General features: G+C 43.2%; 3 protein-coding genes across 6 annotated transcripts; 2 read left to right on the top strand and 1 right to left on the bottom strand.

Moving 5' to 3' along the window:
* Positions 1-209: 209 nt before the first annotated feature.
* LOC124408993 lies at positions 210-4,090 on the top strand. Of its 3 annotated transcripts, none has more exons than XM_046886378.1 (6): positions 210-322; positions 828-1,289; positions 1,895-2,255; positions 2,334-2,679; positions 2,835-3,223; positions 3,336-4,090. In XM_046886378.1, the coding sequence occupies exons 2-6, from the start codon at positions 914-916 to the stop codon at positions 3,973-3,975; spliced, it is 2,112 nt and encodes a 703-aa protein (XP_046742334.1). In that variant the 5' UTR covers positions 210-322; positions 828-913; the 3' UTR covers positions 3,976-4,090. The 3 variants fall into 3 exon arrangements, with proteins under 3 accessions (XP_046742334.1, XP_046742331.1, XP_046742332.1); XM_046886375.1 differs by having other exon boundaries at positions 2,331-2,679; XM_046886376.1 differs by lacking the exon at positions 210-322 and having other exon boundaries at positions 737-1,289; positions 2,331-2,679.
* Positions 4,091-4,625: 535 nt separating this feature from the next.
* LOC124409001 (transmembrane protein 26) lies at positions 4,626-8,071 on the bottom strand. Its single transcript, XM_046886390.1, has 6 exons — positions 7,669-8,071; positions 6,797-6,974; positions 6,485-6,682; positions 5,766-6,340; positions 5,206-5,697; positions 4,626-5,127 (listed from the first exon to the last, which is right to left on the bottom strand). Exons 1-6 carry the CDS (start codon positions 7,860-7,862, stop codon positions 5,088-5,090), a joined length of 1,677 nt encoding a protein of 558 aa, XP_046742346.1. The 5' UTR covers positions 7,863-8,071; the 3' UTR covers positions 4,626-5,087.
* A 662-nt stretch (positions 8,072-8,733) lies between these two features.
* On the top strand, positions 8,734-15,549 carry LOC124408990 (sorting nexin-13-like). 2 transcript variants are annotated; one of them, XM_046886370.1, is made up of 10 exons: positions 8,734-8,897; positions 9,434-9,546; positions 10,153-10,252; positions 10,373-10,459; positions 10,619-10,743; positions 10,865-11,423; positions 11,525-13,114; positions 13,304-13,492; positions 13,609-13,823; positions 13,904-15,549. In XM_046886370.1, the coding sequence occupies exons 2-10, from the start codon at positions 9,434-9,436 to the stop codon at positions 14,232-14,234; spliced, it is 3,309 nt and encodes a 1,102-aa protein (XP_046742326.1). In that variant the 5' UTR covers positions 8,734-8,897; the 3' UTR covers positions 14,235-15,549. The 2 variants fall into 2 exon arrangements, with proteins under 2 accessions (XP_046742326.1, XP_046742327.1); XM_046886371.1 differs by lacking the exons at positions 8,734-8,897; positions 9,434-9,546; positions 10,153-10,252 and having other exon boundaries at positions 10,373-10,479.
* Positions 15,550-19,690: the final 4,141 nt, after the last annotated feature.

Genomic DNA, 19,690 nt, shown 5'->3' with positions numbered 1-19,690 from the left:
TCGAGTGATTACGCACTTCTCGAAGTTTAGTGTGCATTCTCAGTTTTCCATAGAGCCGGAGTCGACGACTGCAGGGTCCACAGTAGCCGGCCAGAGGGCTCTAGGTGTGAGACGCGCGAGCGTAAATCACGATGTAGTTGCGTCGGCTGTGGTAACAAGATGCAGATCGAAAACAAACGAGCGGCTACAACTTCGCGACGATTTGCAGTGTGATTTCCAAACAAAAAGCATTAATCGTCGGTTACCTCGTAGTCGCCGATTTCAGCCTCGATTCGGAACTCATCTTCACTCAGCCGTGAGAATAAGCTTGCGAATTTCTCAGGTACTTTTTAATTACTGATTGGTTGCGATCCGCGATCCAATCGCGAGCATCGTGAACTGACCGACTGACGTTTTCGTATCCTGCACAAGGTATCAAGTGCTCGTAATTCTGCATTGTAAGCCTTGTTGTGTTTCTCGGAGAGTTTGTATCTGAGCAGTTATTGATTGAATGTTATAAGCTGCTTCGTATTTGTCTAATCGCACATTTAACCTCGTTGGAAAGATGCTGTATTGCGAAACAAAAGACTGCGGCGATGACCGACTGTCTGTTGGTGTAGTCGCGCCCTGCGCAAGGGTTCTTGGGTAATTTAAAATTCTCAATATCACGCTAAGAACATTGGGTTGGACTCGTCCTCATTCTTATAATCAGTAGCAAATGAAATATTTTTAATGCGAACTTATTATTGATGGGGCGTCACTTTCTCTAAAATACCGTGCTGCCGAAATCGAATAGACAAACTGTGAATATATTTTCGCAAAACGACAATACGTAATGTGAATTATAGCGAGTGATTGCAGTTTTTGACGAGAAAACAGACACGCCGCGAACTCCTGTTAGCCCAGAAATTGAAGTTTTCTCACCGATCCCGTGATGAGCTTGGACGGCAGGAGCAAACCGAGCAACAAGAGTCCACGAAAAGGAAGGGCCTCGTCGGCTGGGGCCTCGGACGACGATATAAGCGTGATAGCAGTGATAAAGAAGGGCAGTAATTCTGCAGGTATTCCGAAACGAGCGAGGTATCACTACATCCGTGAGCTGCCATTGGCCGTGGTAAAGTCGTTGAAAAAGTCGTTTCAAAAAGCCCAAGAGACTCGGACCGCCGTTTCGAATACTCGGGAATCACTCCGCGGGCCCCTATCGGATGGAGATGTGAAAAAACCACGAGTGATCGAGCTCAGCGACCAGGCATCCAAGATGGAACTTCGTAGGCAATTCAATGTCCCCGAGAAGGATGAAGACGAAGATCGTAGGTTCATTCATCATTATAGACACATTTTTTGCTTTGCTCAAAGTTTTATATATTTTTTTTATGATTGAAAAATTCTCTTTCAAGGAGATGATATAGTCAGTCCTTATCGACCGAGTAAAATGTCACCTATTTCGGCTATCATTTGAAAAATGCTATATAGTCAGTCATTACCGATCGAGTAAAATGTTACTTGTTTTGACTATTATCAAAAATTTATAAAAACTTGTTTCTTGCAAAACCACATAATGGCAAAAAATGTATATTTGCAATTAATGGTAATGCAACTACAGGAATAGATTTCTTGACATTCTCGCCGTGTGGAACACATTTTTTGGGGGCACCTACGTATGAGCCATGGTAATGAAATAAATAACGAAAAATTTATCTGCATTTCTAATACGAAAATTACTGTGTAAATTTATGAATTACCGACAAATCTCATAAAGAAATTTGCAGTAGGAACTGTCAAATGTTTATCATAGAGTTGCAGAAAACTTCAAGTATTTAGACGGATAAAAATCAGAGAGTTCAAAAACTTCTAGAAATTTCTTTTCAAAGTTTCATTTGATATATTTCGATTCAAATCGTACATTCTTTTCCAGGATTGAGCTCCGGTTCGGGACCCACGGGACTCTCCTCCGTACCAGTTCACAAACTTCCTCCAGGAACTGTTCTTATAAAACAAGAACCGAGAATGGAGAGCGCCGACGGAAACGCCGGCGCTTCCGTCGTCAGGACCCCGGAAGCCGATGCAGCCCGGAACAACTCGAACGGAAGCTCGGCTGAGGCAACGACGGCCACAACTACGACAACGACTGGTAGCAGCAGTAGCAGCAGTAGCGGCAGTAGCGTCAGTAGCTGTGGTAGCGCTAGCAGCAGCGGTGGCTTTGAGTCCCGATCCGCCACACCATCCAGCAAAGTCAAGCGCACGCACAGAGCAGCGAGACCGAGTGGCGGAAAAAAGTAGGCAGGCATTTTACGACCTTGATCTTTTTTCCATCTTATCTTTTCATTACCATTTTATCTTATTCCATCCAGCAGAATTCTCGACGTGGTTCCAAGACGAAATCCTGCGCGATGTAGTTCGAAGAAAAATCCTGCCACAGCTGGAGTAGCGGCAGCGACGTCCACCACGTCGACGACGTGTCCCCGACAACGGCAGCGACTTCTCGCTACCAGGAGACTAGAGAGAAACGAAGGAATTACCGAACTAGGAACCAGCAGAAGAACCAGACCCCCAACCACACCCTACATGAATACCAGATCGGTTACCAGAAAGCTCTACACCGTTGGAGCCACCTATCAGGCCCCGACTCGACAGGATGAGACTGAATGGCGAGAGTGGCCCGTTCACGGCATGCACGAAAGACCCGTTTTCCATCCTCAGGTCATTGCTCATCTATGTGTAACATATGGTGCACAGTAAGCGTAGTGTAGATGTACTAGTGACTGGTTATTACTCAATGTCATTACTGAACACTTACCTTGCCACAAATTCCGACAAATGTTGACTCTGATCTGTTCTCCACGACAAATCTTTAGGTTGGACTAGCAGCGGGTTATGCAGGTCGCATTTTCTGGTCGAGCACTGATACCGAAGGACTGGACTGCACGTATCGGGAGGTTCTGGAAGGACCGGACGAGGTAGAAGTGGTGTCGGTGGATCCACGGCCGAGGTGCACGCCGCCGACGTCGTCCCCCACATCGTCGAGATTCCTCCAAAAGCCACCTTCGATCAAAAATGCTGTTCAGCCCATCATCGAGGGCTCGAACGCATCCTTTAGGGCCTGCATGCACGAAAGCCTGCATTCGGTGCTGGCTTACTGCGCTCAGGTAATGTTGCCCAGCTACCGTCGCATTGTCGGAAAGAAACGGCGTCACGACGCCGAGGCTCGGACTCAACTGGATGAGGAACTCAAAGACGGAAAAAAGTAAGCACACTCAAAGAATGCCGTGATCCAAGTAGAATTCACGTCGCGATGTAGTTTAGCGAATATGAAAGTTGCATGTATGAAACTTTTCCCTAAAATCGATTTATTTCAGCACAGAGCAAACGGCTGCTAATGGGCAGCCGCTCGGTGCGGACAGTCTAAGCCTTACGGAGCTTGAGGATTCGTCGATAAGCGACGAGACGCTGATGGAGATGTCTTCGATATACAAAAAGCTTCTACCGATGGAGGACTTGCCATCGAGTCGCGAGGACTCACCGCCTCCGCCGAACGATAATCGCGACAAGAAACCGAATGACGGGTCATCCTTGATCGTCCGGAACACCAGCGAGGCCTCAGAGATCGCTAAGATTCTTTCGGAGTATAACGAAAGCCTGAAGGAGCCGGGAGCTGGCTGTCTTGCCGGTCGATCCTTGAGCCAAGGATCGAAGGACGGGATGAATACGAGTTCCGGAGAACCGGAAGTGAAGCAAAAGACGTCGTCGATCTCTGCAGAAGACACAACTAGATCTTTAACACGAGAACCTTCGAACGCCACGACGATTACCGCCAGCGAGGGGTTCCAAACTCCTGATCGAAAAAATAGCGACCATCATTGGCTCGAGGAACTCCTCGTTGACACTAGTCTTCTCTATTGTGTTGCAAACGGGGTTGGACACCGCGACCTCACTCAATATGTTGACAGTCTGGATGCGAAACAGAGCTTGCAGTGGCTTCGACCCCGCGAAGGATGAAAAAGTTTCTTCCGTCGTTCCTTGATGTGCCTTTTTTATAATTCCGTGAACTGTTTCACAAATTCATTTTAGTACTCAAGTTAGATAATCAGATGAGAAATAGTCGAATTGAGTAGGGATGCAAAGTTATATTGGGTACTACTGTGTATTTAAAACAAAAAACTTTAGTTTCATGCTTGGTAGAAGCTGTGCAATGAAAAGTGTATTATATTATTACCAATTGGCAAAGAATGAATTCGGAAATTACATAAACTACGTAAACGGTTGAATTATCAAACCGTAAATTTTTATACTTACATTTACGCTGCATTCTCGCAAGTATGTGTGGGTAAATTGTGGCGCAACTTGATGTCTTAGGATTTGCACCAGTAAACGTCGAAATTTATGAAATCACAGAATCAATTTTTCAGTTCTCGTATCTGGAAGAAGTTGTGTGGTTAAAAAAGTATCTAAGATCTATGAGGTGAAAGATCAACATTTCATTAGAGAAAACAGTTATTTTATTTATTTCTTCACGATGAATAATTAAAACGGTACAATACTTTCGTCATCTGGCAGGCTTCATACATCCAAAGAAAAGGAGACCACATAAACCGTCAGTCAATATTTAGTGACACCATATACTTAGATCTTCCGATCCTCATAAAAATTGTCAATCAAATGGAAAATCCACAGTTAAAACGTTGGAACAACACTAATCGATATAATTCTCTACAATGCACAATGCGTGCACAATGCAGACGCTCACCTGCAGATCAAATCTAACTCCGCATCTACGCGTAAACATCTAAAACTCTAGCATTAGTCACAATATCTCACATTAGAATAGATTCAATCGAATGTGTTCTATTTATTAATAAATGTAGCCCGTTTCAGCCTGGCTGAAACAATTGGATCTGGTCTGACGAGGGGCCGAAGAACAGGGTTGTGCTTAAACCGTCCTAGTCAACTTCCTGATAAGATCCTTATTGACCAGGCGAGGAGAAGAACTGACGACGAGTTCTCGACGTCAGAACAAGGCCGTCATTTATACCGGCGTGAATGAAAAGCATGCAGATCACGAGGATGATAAGATAGAGGAAGAACATCGCCACGATGCCGAGACTCCGTTGTCAATCGCGAACCTCGTGCCCACGCCTCCGCCGCCTGTACCTGAACAGGGTCAAAAAGCGAGCAAGAATTGTTGGACGCTCTGAAGTAAGGATTAATAATTTATAGGACCTCGCCTACCTTCTGGCGCCCTCAGAGTCGCTTCCGAAACTCCGAGCAGCTGAAGAACGAGACGAAGATCGATGCCGGATTCTTCCCTCTTCGTCGTCCTCGTCCTCAGTCTCGGTGGCCGTCCGCTGTACCTCGTCTTCCTCTTCCTCCTCGCCCTCTTCGGGATCGGGGGCCTCGCGACGCCTTCGACGGCCCTTACTATCTTTCTCTTTCTCCTTTTTTTCAGCGCACCGAACCTTGCCTCGCCGATTCTCTTTTGGACTGTCCTTCTCCACACCGCTTCCGACTTTGACGCTATCCTTGTGTTCCACGGATCGCTTCCGCTTCTTCTTCTTCGGCTCGGACCGCTTACCGCGACGCTCTTCGTCGGTCGAATTCCCCCGCCTGGAACTTGTCGGTTTCTTCTTGTTCTCACGCTTCTGGAGCTTGTCCTGCTTTGACGATGTCCGGGAACTCGATGTCGAGTAGCCCGTGTCCTGGCGACCGCTCCTCGTCCTTGCCCTTCCCATGAATAGACAGGAATAGTCAAGAATTGTGCCAACCAAAGACCAAGGACATCTAGTACTCACCTCGTCGCGGCCTCAAGATTTCTCGGGGAGAGTTCGTATCTGTCGGTTTCTTGCGTGGACTCGTCACTCTCTGAGTCCTGATCCCTCCTGGGGCGTCTGGATCCGTGATCTTCGCGTTTCCGTTTCCTAGACGTCGGAGTGCTTCGAGATATAATACTGATGTTGGCGGATTGAGCCTCGCGCTTTCCAAGATTCTCCTCCTTCCGCCTGATCTTACCCTCACTCTGAACGACGTAAAGTCGGTACAGCTGGAGGAGTATGACCAGGGTGTTTTTGCAGGTGAAAAAGATATTCATGTAGCTGACTATCTGGTAATGGATTATTAGAATCAGACGGAAACCGAGAAACGGTCCGTCTTGCAGCGCCATGTTCAATGCGATTCCCCAGACGTCGATGCTGCAGCAGCTCGTCTCCTGAGCCCGGACGCCCCGTTTCCGCTTCACCGTCGTTCCGGACGATAATCGAGATTTCCTCGACTTTGTTGCTGTCAGAACTACCGTGAACTGCATCAACGACCAAGCCCAGATCGCCAATGTAAGGTACACCAACAGGGGTTCCTGAGCGATCTTTCCCTCCTGTGGAAACGGCAGCAAAAACAAACAATGATCTGCATTCTTCTCAATCTGCATCTGATTTAAGCATTTCTTAATAGATTCATCTCCAAGGTCGAATAATGACCGAGGGGTGGACGAACAACTGGGGACATTAGACCTGCAGACCTTGAATGAGTCGAAGAACTCGATGATGTCTGCGGCGGTGCCAATGTAGACAAGCAACAGTTGGCTTAGCTGATCTCGCGTCAATTCACCCTTGGGGAGCATCCAACGACCGATTATCAAAATAAGCATCAAGAATTGCTCGATCAGGGTCACCCAGGTCTCGGTCGATATTTGAATATCCGGTAACCTGATGTTCATCTGCATCCAAAAATTAATACCCGTGCATCACTATTTGGGCTTGAACTGCTTGATATACGGGTTTAGAAAGAATTGTAACGCTGCTGGAATATTTTTGCAAGAAAATTTACGCACGCCGAGAGCTTTTTCCAAGTTTTTTAAATCCGCCCCAGCAAGATTAGTGAAATTCAAATTGTCCGTAAGATTGATGTTGGAATCGCGCATTTTTAGGCGTCTGTCCACCTTGTCCAATTCCAGAAGCCATATGGCCGGTACAACACTGCTGAGGTAGAGAAATACTGAGGGGCAGAACCTTGAAACAAAAAAAAAAAAACATTCTTGTATGATGAAGAGTAAGGAGCAACATACGTTTCACATAACACGCCTCCATAATGCGGAGATATTATTTCACGCGAATTCCTGTGGCGCGAGTCCCGTCTTTAATGTAGGTCGATAAATATTGAGTTTGTTTGGTTGAAATCGAACGAGTTGCTAATGCCCAATTTCCGACCGTCACCCCAGGACACGCGCACAAAGGACCGCCACTGCACAGTTTATAGGGGCGACCGCTACATTCATCCGGACCATCAAACGCTATGCCCCGGAAAATTGGCTTGTTAGGGTCCGCGATTCGTTAGAATAAAATAAAACTGCAGCAGTCTGGTTTGATATATATATATGTATATAGATATATAGTATACCCAAAAAACCACAACGGAGATCATAATTCCAGAAATATCATGTCTATTTTTTCAATTTCTTGCGTTGTAGATTCTCGTTTTTAAATATATGTTCTAGTTTCGTTATCGAACGTATCATTTCCGGTTAATTGGTCGGATCCCGAATGATTCATTTACCGCGTCACTTGCAAACAGTTGTTTAAATAACTGTAGTGGCTCGTATGTTATGCAGTGATATACTTATTATTACTTTTTGTCGTAAAACTTCCGTTACTGTTTTAGACTCCAGGAAAAAATTAGCTCACGATATGCTGAGGTTGATCTTACCACTTCCACTCTTGATTTTCCTTTATGGTTAGCGTGAATATCCCTTCGAAGAATAGGAGGAGAATCGGACAACTCAGATACCAGTAGAGAGGATTTTTTTTAAACGTAGTCACTTGCCAAATAGCGACGAAGCCGTGAGCAGCGAAAACGAGCCTCGTTATTATTGCTTTCAAAGTTGCTAGAAGTTTGGCCATTGCGTGTTCGTTTATTCTATCAACGGTTTCGAAAGTCACTGAAAGTTTCGACTTATCCTTAGCCGTGTTTGATTGTTACTAATAATCAAATAGAACACGCGAAAAATTCAATTGAACAACATCGTTTAACGAAGAGGAATTCCAATAACTTGACATTCAAACGTTATGTAATTTATCGCGTTTTATTTTCCCTCGATAAATGCAATGGCAATTCCACTTTCAACTGGATGGCGGACTTGAAAGGTTCAGAGATTTACGAAGACTGCACTCATCCCCGTCTCTATTTCGGCTACCCCGCGCATGGTTTGAAAATTGAAGGGTAGCATCTGATCCTTGGGGTGAAACACGTGGCGACATCGCGTCGTGGCGCATCCAAGTATAGTAGGAGCAACATGGGGAAGGCCTCGAATGCTCACAATCGACCAGCAGGTGGTATTTGTGTAGACCATGTAAAGGTATGTGGTTTTGCAAAATAAATAGTCGGTAGAATATTTCAAACATTTTTATTATCAGTCCGTATAAAAACGTGAATGCTAGTTCTTCGACCAATTTTCCATTGTTCTCCAAAAGTGTTGTTTCTGTGCACGTGTGCAATTTACCCTAAAATTATTAAACTTTCATTTTCTAAAATCCGTGAACTTCCGTTTTGGGCCTCTAAGTTTTCTCGAAATAACAGTCGTGTTTTTCTCCGAAATCTACGTTTGAATTTTTACATATCTGTCATTAAAATTTCGTCTGCGGAACTCCTAAACTGTTTGTGTGAAATTCTCACCTTCGCCCCAATTTAAATTCGGACCGATTGCGCGCGCGCAAGTGGCGATTTGGTACGTGGCGCCACAGGTAGTGATGGACTGAACTAAAAGAAAAAATGTCTCGCTGTTGCCGTAGATTATTTCTCTCAAGTAAAAATGTAAATAAAAGGTTAGTCAGCTGACCGCTTTCCGTCGATAAGCCCCGTAGTTGCGTTGCGGAGCTCAATATGTACGTGGCTGCCGCCACCGCGGTTCGTGTGGATAATATCGTCGTATATCAAAGGTTCGTAACGACAGATGAAAAACAGCCGCCCTCTCTCAAACCACCTTCAAAACACCTCCCCCAGTAGGATAATTTAACACACAGGCCTTGAATTATTATCTGTATGAAATTCCTTCATCCGACATCCGCGTATATTCGCATAACTGTGTAAATAATGATCATGCCGAGCACGCGCGATGTTGTTGATAGGCAAGGCACGTCCCACTCACGAGTAGTCACGTACGTATCCTTGCAAATGTCAAAATCAAGATCGAACTGATGCTTAGCGTGCACCTACGATAAAAGATTTATTCAAAGTCAATTAAATATTCCACTTGTCACCTCATCTTCCGATTCCGGGTATATCTCGACGGAATCCTCCAGTTTGCCGGATGACAGATACTTGGTTGATCAGAAAAAAAAGACAATGCCCAACAGTTGTCTGTTTTTTTAATCTTCTGTATTTTATTATGTCTAACATGTTTTTTTAGCCAATCTACTATTGCTGTCGGAATAAAAAAAAATCTTAACAATTAATGGTTCGATATTGCTTTCAGATGAACGTTCCGCTTTACGGAGTTGTTGCAGCAGTTGTCATCCTCTTCGTCACGCTCTTTGGATTGGGGACAATTTGCAAAATCATCATCGTTCTACTTGTCCTGTTAACTGGGTGATTGCACTATCTATTTATCCGTATATTTTCATCCATTTGAGTAAATCTCACAAGGCACTATCTTGTTGACACTCTTGAATTTATTGACCCAAGTTCAAGGTAGTAACAAATCTGAATAAAACAGGGACTTTCAGTCATGAAACTTTCCTTATATGTAGCAGTTTACACTTAATCTTGAAACATCATGCATAAGGTAGTCAAATGACGTAATAATATACCAAATTTGGACAAAACTGTGTCAGAATTGCTGCTTTGTACCTTCTTGTTGAATATTCATATCCTATATGTCACTTGATCACATGAAACTTCGGAAATGTACGGGCAGAATTATTTTTATATCAGTCAACTTTATCACACAGCAAGTATTTACAAAACTTATTATCAATCATAGACATGTTATACCTCTGCAAATCGAATGTGTTTAATGATTTATTGCAGTCATAAAACTTGATTACTTGCATTTATCAGCTGGCTAGTTTTATGGTCTGTCCGTTAAACTTACCTGTAGAATTTGTGAAAAAATTTTAGTACTTATCCATCTTGCTAGAATTACATGTGTTGCCTAGTCGCACTACTTATTATATGAATTTTATTTTTACACAGGATACTAACATCCATTTATGGCCGTTACGCTCCAATTCTTGGTGATGAAATCAAAGCCAGAAGAGAAAACTTATACAAAAAAACAGACAAACTACGACAGGTATTTCATTTCTTAATTCAGCATCCTGCAGTGCAGCTAAAATTGTCCCTAAAGAGAAATCGTATTGACATTTATTAAACTAGACAGAAATATTTGTAATGTCTAATTTTCTTTTTTTAGCAACTCGACGACGCTTACAAAGACAAGGTGAGGTTTACTTCTGACAGAAGAGTAACGGGAAGTCATGTCATCGATGAATCTTTACAGGTGAATTACAAGAAGTTACGGTGACAAATGCAGTGGGTTGGCATTGAGTAGTCATTTCTACAAGTAAATCACACACCCAATACAGAGAGTACAAAGTAGACACCTACCTCAAACATATTGAGAACTAGATAGATGCTAAATTATACGTATGATTTCCAGGAAATACTAGACTTTATTTTACGAGATCATGTAGAGCCATGGTATGGACGGTTAACGGATGATGAAGAATTCCCCAAGTCCGTCAGGGACACAGCTCAGAAGATTGCCATCAACTTGGCGAATAGGTGAGCATATTGCTGAAAATGTTCTACCAAATTTATTATCGATTCTTTAGATTGATCGCAATTTGATTCGACATAAGCTCTGGTATCGTTCTAATATCCTCCTTCCATGCATTGATTCCAGAGTGAAAGATGTCGACTGGATACCGTATCTGACAACACGTTTGGTCGACGATGCAGCGTCGCATGTACGTCTCTACCGACAGGCCAGAGCTAAGATGAAAGCTGGGAAGTTGTACAAAGGTGGTGGAAGTTCGAGCACCTCAGGAAGTACTCCAAAAAAGACTTTAACTCCGACGCATCGTAGAAACAAGAGCGAGACTGATATCTCCTGGTATTCACAATCGAAATTTTATGTTCCAAACTTGGGATCGCTCACTGAACCTGGAACAGAACCAGTGGAAGAGAGGGAAGATTCTTTGGAGAAAATATTCTTCGATCTTGAGGTGCAGATGGAGAATAATCTGATCTGTAGAGACCTCGTATGCACAAATGAGAGTCAGGAGCTCACATTCCTTGCGGAAATATCAGAGATTCTCCTATACTTGTTGCTACCTAAGGAAGATTTCAACTGCCTCACTGTCAGGATTATCCTCAGGGAGCTTCTTGTCAATGTTGTCATTAAGCCTATGCTAAAATTATTCTCCGATCCAGATTACATCAATCAAGCATGTATATGGTTGGTAAGTAATAGAGGAAAATGTAGTCAAACGTAGGCGAAAATATAATTATCAATAAGAGATGTAGACACGTGCACCAACACCTTTCTTTCTTTCAATTGCAGTGTTCAAAAGATGTGACACTACCTAGCGAAACCTTTTTAACTGTAATTCGAATAACGGATAACCTGGAGGAGCTGGCTGCTACCAAAGTTGTTGTATTAAAAGAAATCGCGCATTTGAGATCTAAGGATTCTGGCGGCGATAACGACTTGACGGTCAAGCAACGACTAAACAGCATGCTGTATGTAAAAAAGATTCTTGAAACTAGGATGATAAGGATGCAGGAGGGTCTTGAGAGTGATCTGACAGATGGTATGAGCACCCACCAAGACTGGAACAGGTTACTAGTCCCTGGGCACAAACTGGTAAACCTACCGCTAGACGAACTGTTGAAGAACAACATAGCACTCAGCTATTACATTGACTACATGACGAGTATTGGAGCGGAAGCGTACTTATTCTTTTACCTGAACATATATGGGTGGAAAGTATCAGCGGAGCAGCAAATATCTGACATAGAGCTTCAGAAGCTTCACAGCAACGGTGCAGATATTTCGAAAACAAAAAATACTGATTTGGAGAATCTTAAAGAAGCAGCGGTGAAAATTTACCAACAGTACCTTAGCGATAAGGCCTGCATACGACTCCAACTCGACGATGCTCTTGTCAGAATCCTTGCCACCCGGATAAAGTCCGAACCTGTACGTGAAACTTGGTTCGATGATTTGCAGACCTGCTGCTATGATAAACTGCAGAACGAGGATAGGTTCCTTCCTGCTTTTAAACGTTCCATTTCGTATATCAGGCTACTCGCAGAGCTAGAATTACTCAAGGACCCAGTTTCCGAAGAAGATTCGAGGTCTTTGGATAGCATAAGTGTATCAAGCCTTGGTAACGACCTGGATGTACAACAAGGGGAGTCAATCGACACCCGCCGGGGAAACGACGACTCAGGCAACAGAGTGAAGTCAAATCCAAATTCTTCAACGCATCTGATGAGCCTGGGTACGGAGTGTAGCGGTATGATATCTGATGAAACGGATCTGGACTCTGAGGTGAATATCGATAGCGATGCAAGTGCAGATGTCAATCGGGAGGGTACATATGCAGAGGCCAAGAGAGTGACACGAGATTTGAACTCCGGTCCAGAATCTGACGTAACATTTTACTTGGAGCCGGAAAGCGAGCGATTTTTAAAGATCGGTGAGACAATGATGACTGACCAAAATGCAATAAAGAAGCTGGTGCAGGGGAGGTTTGATATTTTAGCAGAGATAATTGAGACTGGTATCGTTAACGATAAGGGAAAAACTTATGGGATTTACGCGGTGGCTGTGACTAAAAGGTACGATACTGGGTATCAGGAAAAGTGGCACATCTACAGGAGGTACTCGGACTTTCACGACCTTCATCAGAAAATCAAAGACAAGTATTACGATTTAGCCAAGTTGCCATTCCCGGCTAAGAAAGCCTTTCACAATATGGACCGGGCCGTTCTCGAGAGAAGAATGACCATGCTTAACACCTGGCTCCAACAGCTCACCAGACCACTCACTGTTGATGGGCACTTAGGCCTTCAGTCCTTACTACTAACATTCTTGGAGCAAGGAGATTATGACAAGGGAGTCACAGGAGGTCATGTTGCTAGAACGGTTAGTCGAATGCAAGTCTTTACTTTAAATAACTGCTGTGAAGTACCACTAAATTATTGCAACTTTACAAGTCATCTCAACGAAATTTTGAACATAAAATATTAGCAACTATCTGTATTCATAGAATATCTCGATGTCATAATCATGTTGTTTTTCGTTGAAAGAAAAAAAAAATTATCCCTTTTGCAGCTTGACACTTTGGTGAATCCTTTGAAAACTTCCATGAAGAATATGACGCAAGCAGTGAAGACTATGCCTGACAACATGCTAAGCACAGTGGACGGTGTTATGGACAACATAAGTAAATTCTTTGGGAATCCAAAAAAGAACAGTATGCTTTATGAGAGTGTCAAAGTTGGAGCGAGTCTTGATGTGGAGGTAAGTTTAGTAGAAGATCTACTGAATTTAAAACAGAATTCTCAGTACAAACTTCAGACTGAGATATCTAATGCCTCAATGTTGTAAAAACAAGACTAAAATTGTGCATATTTCAGACGGATGATAACATTCCATTGAGAATAATTCTACTCCTAATGGATGAAGTGTTCGATTTGAAAGTGAAGAATCAATGGTTAAGGAGGAGAATCGTTACGTTACTGAGGCAAATAATCAGAATGATGTTTGGCGACATTGTGAACAGGAGGATAGTGGAATATGTGTCACTTTTAACGAGTCCGAAAAACGTTGCAACGTATTTGAAACTATTCAAGTAAATATTGGAGTAAAATCGATAAAATTTGGAAATATTTTTTAGTGCCGTAAAATGTACGTTTTTTTTTCATATTTTAGGCATAGTTTCTGGCCAAACGGTGTTAAAGCAGAGGCTAAACCACCTCGAGATGCAGAAATGAAAAGCAGAACGCGAGTAGCGGCGAAGGTAGCGCTGTTGTCGTGTTTTTCAGATGAACTAAAACATATCATTGGTAGTGAAACGACTCGCCGTGGATTGCTCAGAGTCTTTCAACTTTTTCAAGAACCTGTGCTTAATCGAAGACTACTTTATGTACTCCTAGAGGGTATACTAGAAAATTTGTTTCCACAAAACGACTTGGTGTCGGTAATTAGAAAATTGTACTCCTCGTCACCAAGGGTAAAAGTCAAAGACAAGGGGAAGTTTTGATAGACGGGAAAAATTATTTAAGTTTAAATGAATAGGGTGTCAAAAAATAATTCACTGCAGTCATGTAGCGCAATTCTTATATTCGCAAGGAATAGGTACAGATAAGCATTTCATACGAAATTGCGAAACTCCGTATTTTTCTATGATATATTCAAAAGGAAATTAGAAAAAAATAAGTATTAATCTGTCTCTATTCCTCACACATAAGGAATCGTCTACATCACTGCTTTGTATACATTAGGATGCTTTGAGAAAATAGATATTACAACTATTTCCCACGTCGAAAGCTGTAAATCTATCGTTTGTACTTCAAGAATGAGGTTTTTCATATCTGGGGTGACAGAAAAACTTCTGAGAGCTCCTCATTTCCTTCGTTCCTCGTTACTTTGCAAAGGCTAGTCAATATGCTAGTGCTATTTATTTATTTTGAATCTCAAGTTTTGGACTAAAAACAAGAGATTGGATAATTATGGAAGATATACAAACTAAATGATTATTTTGTATAAGATACGTTTATACTTCGGTAAAAAAACAAACAGGTGAAAATTATTATTAATAAATTACCAAAGATCAACATAGTTTCGAAATCATGGAGACTTATACCCGGCAGCTATATAACGAGAACGATATTACGTGTCTAACAAAGAGCTCATTCGCATTTGTGTGCATACGTATTTTAAATTTGTAATTCTTCATAATCATATATTATTCGTGAGTAATTACTATTACCCATGTATTAGCGGTCAATGAAACATTCCAAAAGCATTTTGATGCTACGTACTCATAAATACGAAAATATATTATTTCGAGGGTTAATAGGGGAGCATCGCTCTGTCAATCCCGGTGTTAATCATTCTACAACAGCATACTCTAGCCCGTGGAAAATAAAAATCGAAAGAAATAAGAACAACACCTTTAAATACCTGTTATTGGTACTATTGTTATTACTATTATTACTTTATTCGTCATTCACAGTACAATAGACGTCACTTTGTACACATTGATATTACTTTGTTATACATCTATCACACACTTATATACAGTAAATATTTAGAATGAAAAACGGTAATATGATTATCTATAGTTAGTTACCCCGGCCGTGATATTAACGTAATTTATATTTGAACTTACACATCTGTATGTATATGATACGTGAAAGTACATGTATGCGTTTAGTTGAACTGGATACCCTGCGACTGTGCCATTCGCATAATTTATATTTATTTATTGGACCGGAGTTCGCGGGGCGGGAGAAATAATATTCAATTGAATTTATGGCATGCTGAACATAGCTTGATTTATCATATCCATGTTAGAAAAAGACTCATTTATCATTCGCATTCGGTGCATCATTACTCTAAAATAATAATTTATATCACATAATATCTCTGTATATAGATGTAGTTATTTATATTATTATATTAAATAATGTCCTAATTATCAAAGAACTTATGCATTTAAGTTATTTTAATTATCTCCGTTTGTCGAAGTGCAAATTATTGCCTGTATTATTACACTATATATATTCTTCCTGCATTATCATACTGCAGATGATATTTTGTACTCAGAAAACGGATGAAAAGTCTAATTTATAATAATATTCACCTATTCGCCAGAGTTTTTCCATAGGAAAGGCAGACAACGTGTGTTATTGTCAATCGTCAAAAGTGCTCCCTCCATCTGGACCTTTTTCTGAGCCAGGTATTAGTCCCGTCGCGTCGTATCGATTATTTCGAACTTTGAAAATTTACGGACCGGAAGTAAAAAGGCCAAAAATAAGTGTAGTTTATCCGTTAGTAATAATAATAGTTAATATATAATTTACAGCTCGCATGATTCGGCGAATAAAATATTCAACAGCAAAAGCTTGTCTGTGCTTTCAATGTACATCGGATTTGATAAACAATGCAAATGCCCGAGACAAACGCGGCCTTTAAAGTGACGCATCATTCAGCTCGAGCAAATCGCAAGCTGTTTAAACGAATCGCTTCGGGAATGCAAGAATTTTCACTAAAATTAGAAGATCCAGTTTTGTCGAAGCTGAACCGTAATCTTTGATCGCAAAATCTGACGACAAGGAGCAAAAAAATGTTTTCTTTCAATATCACATTAAATTCCCATTGTGCGATAAAACCAATTGAGGATCCTTTTAGCGGCAGCTGCGCCAATTAAACGACCGTCATCCGTGTGAATAAATTAGTACATGTGAAATATAAATGACAAATATCGTCCGGCATTGCCGCGAAAGTTTTGCCAAAAACTTATCGAACAAACAATATAACATTGACGGTATACATATACACGCGCTGCACGAAACCCTCCAAAGTGTTAAAGGGTAAGTTCAATCTTGCGGGTCAGGCGGCGCGGCGTCTCCGCGTTATCGTCGTAGGTACATGCAGCCTACAACAACGAAATACGCAAAGACAAAAGGCGACGAGAGGCTGTACAGCCAAGGGACAAAGGATGAGGGGTTATTAGCTGCAACACGCGGCGCTCGTTCCGTCCTGGCTGCTGCAACCGAGGACCCGGGGCCTCGAACTCGGGAGGGCCGATGCTTGATCGGCTTGCGTATACCGCAGGCTAGGCGAAGAGCGCGAGGATGCTGGAAAGAAAGGCGCATGGGGGGGAGGGGGGCGGACGAAAAGGCAGGAGGGGCCCAAGCAAGGGGGCATTGTGCGGAGGAACACACCACCGCCACCGCTACTGGGGGGCCCCAGGCTTTTGACAAAAAAGAATAAGAAAATGTGCGGAGGGGGTTGGTTGACACGTATGCCGTTGCAGCAGACTGCTGTATGCATCGAGGGGCGGCGGGGGTCGGCAGGGGGCGGACGGGGGGAGGGAAACTGGAATTAGTGGACGGGGGACGCGAGCGCGTGTGCGTGCACACTGGACTCCGAATGAACGAACGTGCACGGGTACATGGGGATAGAGGAAAATCGATATGCATGATTCACGCACGCAACCGTCGAACGACGAGGGGCCACGGGGTTGCAGGCGGGGGTAGCCACTTCCTCGACGTCCCCTTCTACCGGCGGCCCCTACTTCGCGTGCCCCCCGTGGGTAGTAGGTAATTCTATACAAGGAACTGGCGAGGGGTCGTGTCGTGTCGCCGTAACGCGTCATACGGTGCAGTTTACGTCCGCGTCGTGGTGGTGGTTCTTCGCCTTCTTCGTCTGCACAGTTTCGCCGTCCTCGAGATTCTCCGTGACGGCTGATCCCGCTTCCGGGACGGCCCGATCATCCGGCCCCCGAACGAACGTAAATATACTTGGAGCGTATAGGTAGGTACACGTTAGTCTGGCTACGCAACCTACCCCGTCGATCACGCATCGGTTCATCCGTCTGTCGATCGATCGGGCAGACAGTCGGTGGTCGGTCCGGAGAAGGAGGAGACTGGTTGTTCAGTCGTTAACGAAGTTTCGCGTGGCACCGTTCAAAATTCCTCGCGAACACCCGCTGCGCGCGTATTTTCGGTATATTTTCAGTGTTGGGACGAATTTTTACTGGTTTTTCATTCACCGAGAGCGCGTGTTTAAATTATTATCGGGGATTCGAACGCGGGCTATACTAACGATTCGCATCTTCGAATATCGCTGATCCTTCTGACGCGGTGAACGCGGATCGCGTTGAAATCCCTCGGATGCGTCGCGAGTGCGGGACGCTCGACCGATGAGAATTGATTGTAATCAGTGTAAAGCATTCAAGACTCAGTGCAAGTTTTTGAATTCTCGATCGCAGTGCAACGATGAACGATATAATGGCAATTCGGTAACCGAAAATGAATCGATCGATTTCAAAGCTCTGGAAAAAGTTTTTCACCGAATGGAAAAAATGCAGATTATTATCAGCCAGTTCTAACTCGAAATCCTTCGAAATATTAACTGTCGAAAATTGATCGATTCGTTTCACTTTAGTGGGCCATAAGTTCGTATAATAATGCAATCACGAATCAACCACGCGGTTCGATTAATCCGAGATGAACTCGGAAAAAAAGAAAAAAAAATTCGAACGATTGATAATGTTTTATGATATAGGTATAATAGAAATAGAAAAACATGTCGTATCACAGAGATGAAATTTATAAACATAAACTTTCCGCTCATATTTGCAACTCATGCATCAATCCGCCCTATGCTGCACACATGCATGATGTAAATATGGATGCCAAGCGTCGCGGGTTCCACTATATACGAGTAACTTGCAGCACAGCGTCGGGGGAAAATCGTATAGCAGTAGTTATACGGGGGAGAAAATGGAAAGGGGCGGCAAAGGGGGTAGCGGGGAAAACGGGGGAGAAAAGGAAAATTCGTGGCGCAAGGACGAGCTGGCGTAGAGTTGTATGTGGGGTGAGCGACCCCTTGCACACCGCGCCGCACTTTAATACCCCTAGGCGACCCCGCGCGGTAGCAGCAAGGGTGTCCCTATGTGCACATCAGACATAGTGCAGGGCCAGGGGGGCCGCATCGCCATTCGCGCGTCCCTTATTCAGCAACATGGAGGTTCTTGCCAGACGCCAGACACAAGTGGGGAAATTTTTCGCCGTAGTTTTTCGGCCTCTGGTCAAGTTTTTACGTTTTTCATTTCGTTTCTGCTTCGTGTTCGGTATACGGAAGGTTATACTTACCGCACGTGATATCTATAACGCGAAACGCGCTCCGATTCATTGTGTGGTAAACTGCATCGGGAGGCTTCGCGGAGTCTCGTGCCAAGTTGTATATCGTAGGTATAATAATATCGAAGATCGCGTCGTGAGGCGGAGGATATTGCATCCTCTGTGCAATGTATCTACTACATGATGCGATCTGTTTGAATAACAGAGAGCGCGGTTACAACGTGGAGAAAAGGATCGTGCAATCTGGGTGAACGGAATATGTAAGTAAATAATACACGATATCCCATGCAGCTATCTTACGTATATTACAGTATAGACGTGGAGGAGGAAATAAAATAAGTGTAAAATGAGAAAATGGTGCCGACCTGCGGTCGGTCGGTCGGTCCGAGCTGCGGCTCTGGTTTCGCAACGAGATACGCCTGAGACTCGAACAAATAGTATAATGTCGCCTTGCGTTTGGTGCAAGCTGCCTAGAGAGTTATATCTTGTCTGATGCAGTGGCGACGAGGAGGAAGGTAAAAAAGAAGAAAGATTCTCGCGGTGTTACACAAAATTATCGCTTTGTTGTTCAGCTACAGCGCTCTGCAGGGAGTCTCAAGCCAATCAATCGCGAGAGATTCCCGTAAGCTGTTTTACTGGGGTGAACTTCTATCCTGCATCCTGCATTTCCACTTATACTAACAGGGGTGCTTGGGCACGACTGCCGCTGTGTATATGCAGATAAGTAATTGAGAAATGGAACGGAACGGTTTCGTCTCGCGAGCTTGAAGTTAGTAACGCGTTATCGTAACAAAACATTGTGGAAAAATCACTATCTTCTTAATTTTACAACGATTTTTAAGGA

The sequence above is a fragment of the Diprion similis genome, chromosome 8 (assembly GCF_021155765.1).
Source record: "Diprion similis isolate iyDipSimi1 chromosome 8, iyDipSimi1.1, whole genome shotgun sequence".
NCBI lineage: Eukaryota > Metazoa > Arthropoda > Insecta > Hymenoptera > Diprionidae > Diprion > Diprion similis.
The sequence above is the reverse complement of the archived record's forward strand: the minus strand, read 5'-3'. Positions and strand labels throughout refer to the sequence as shown.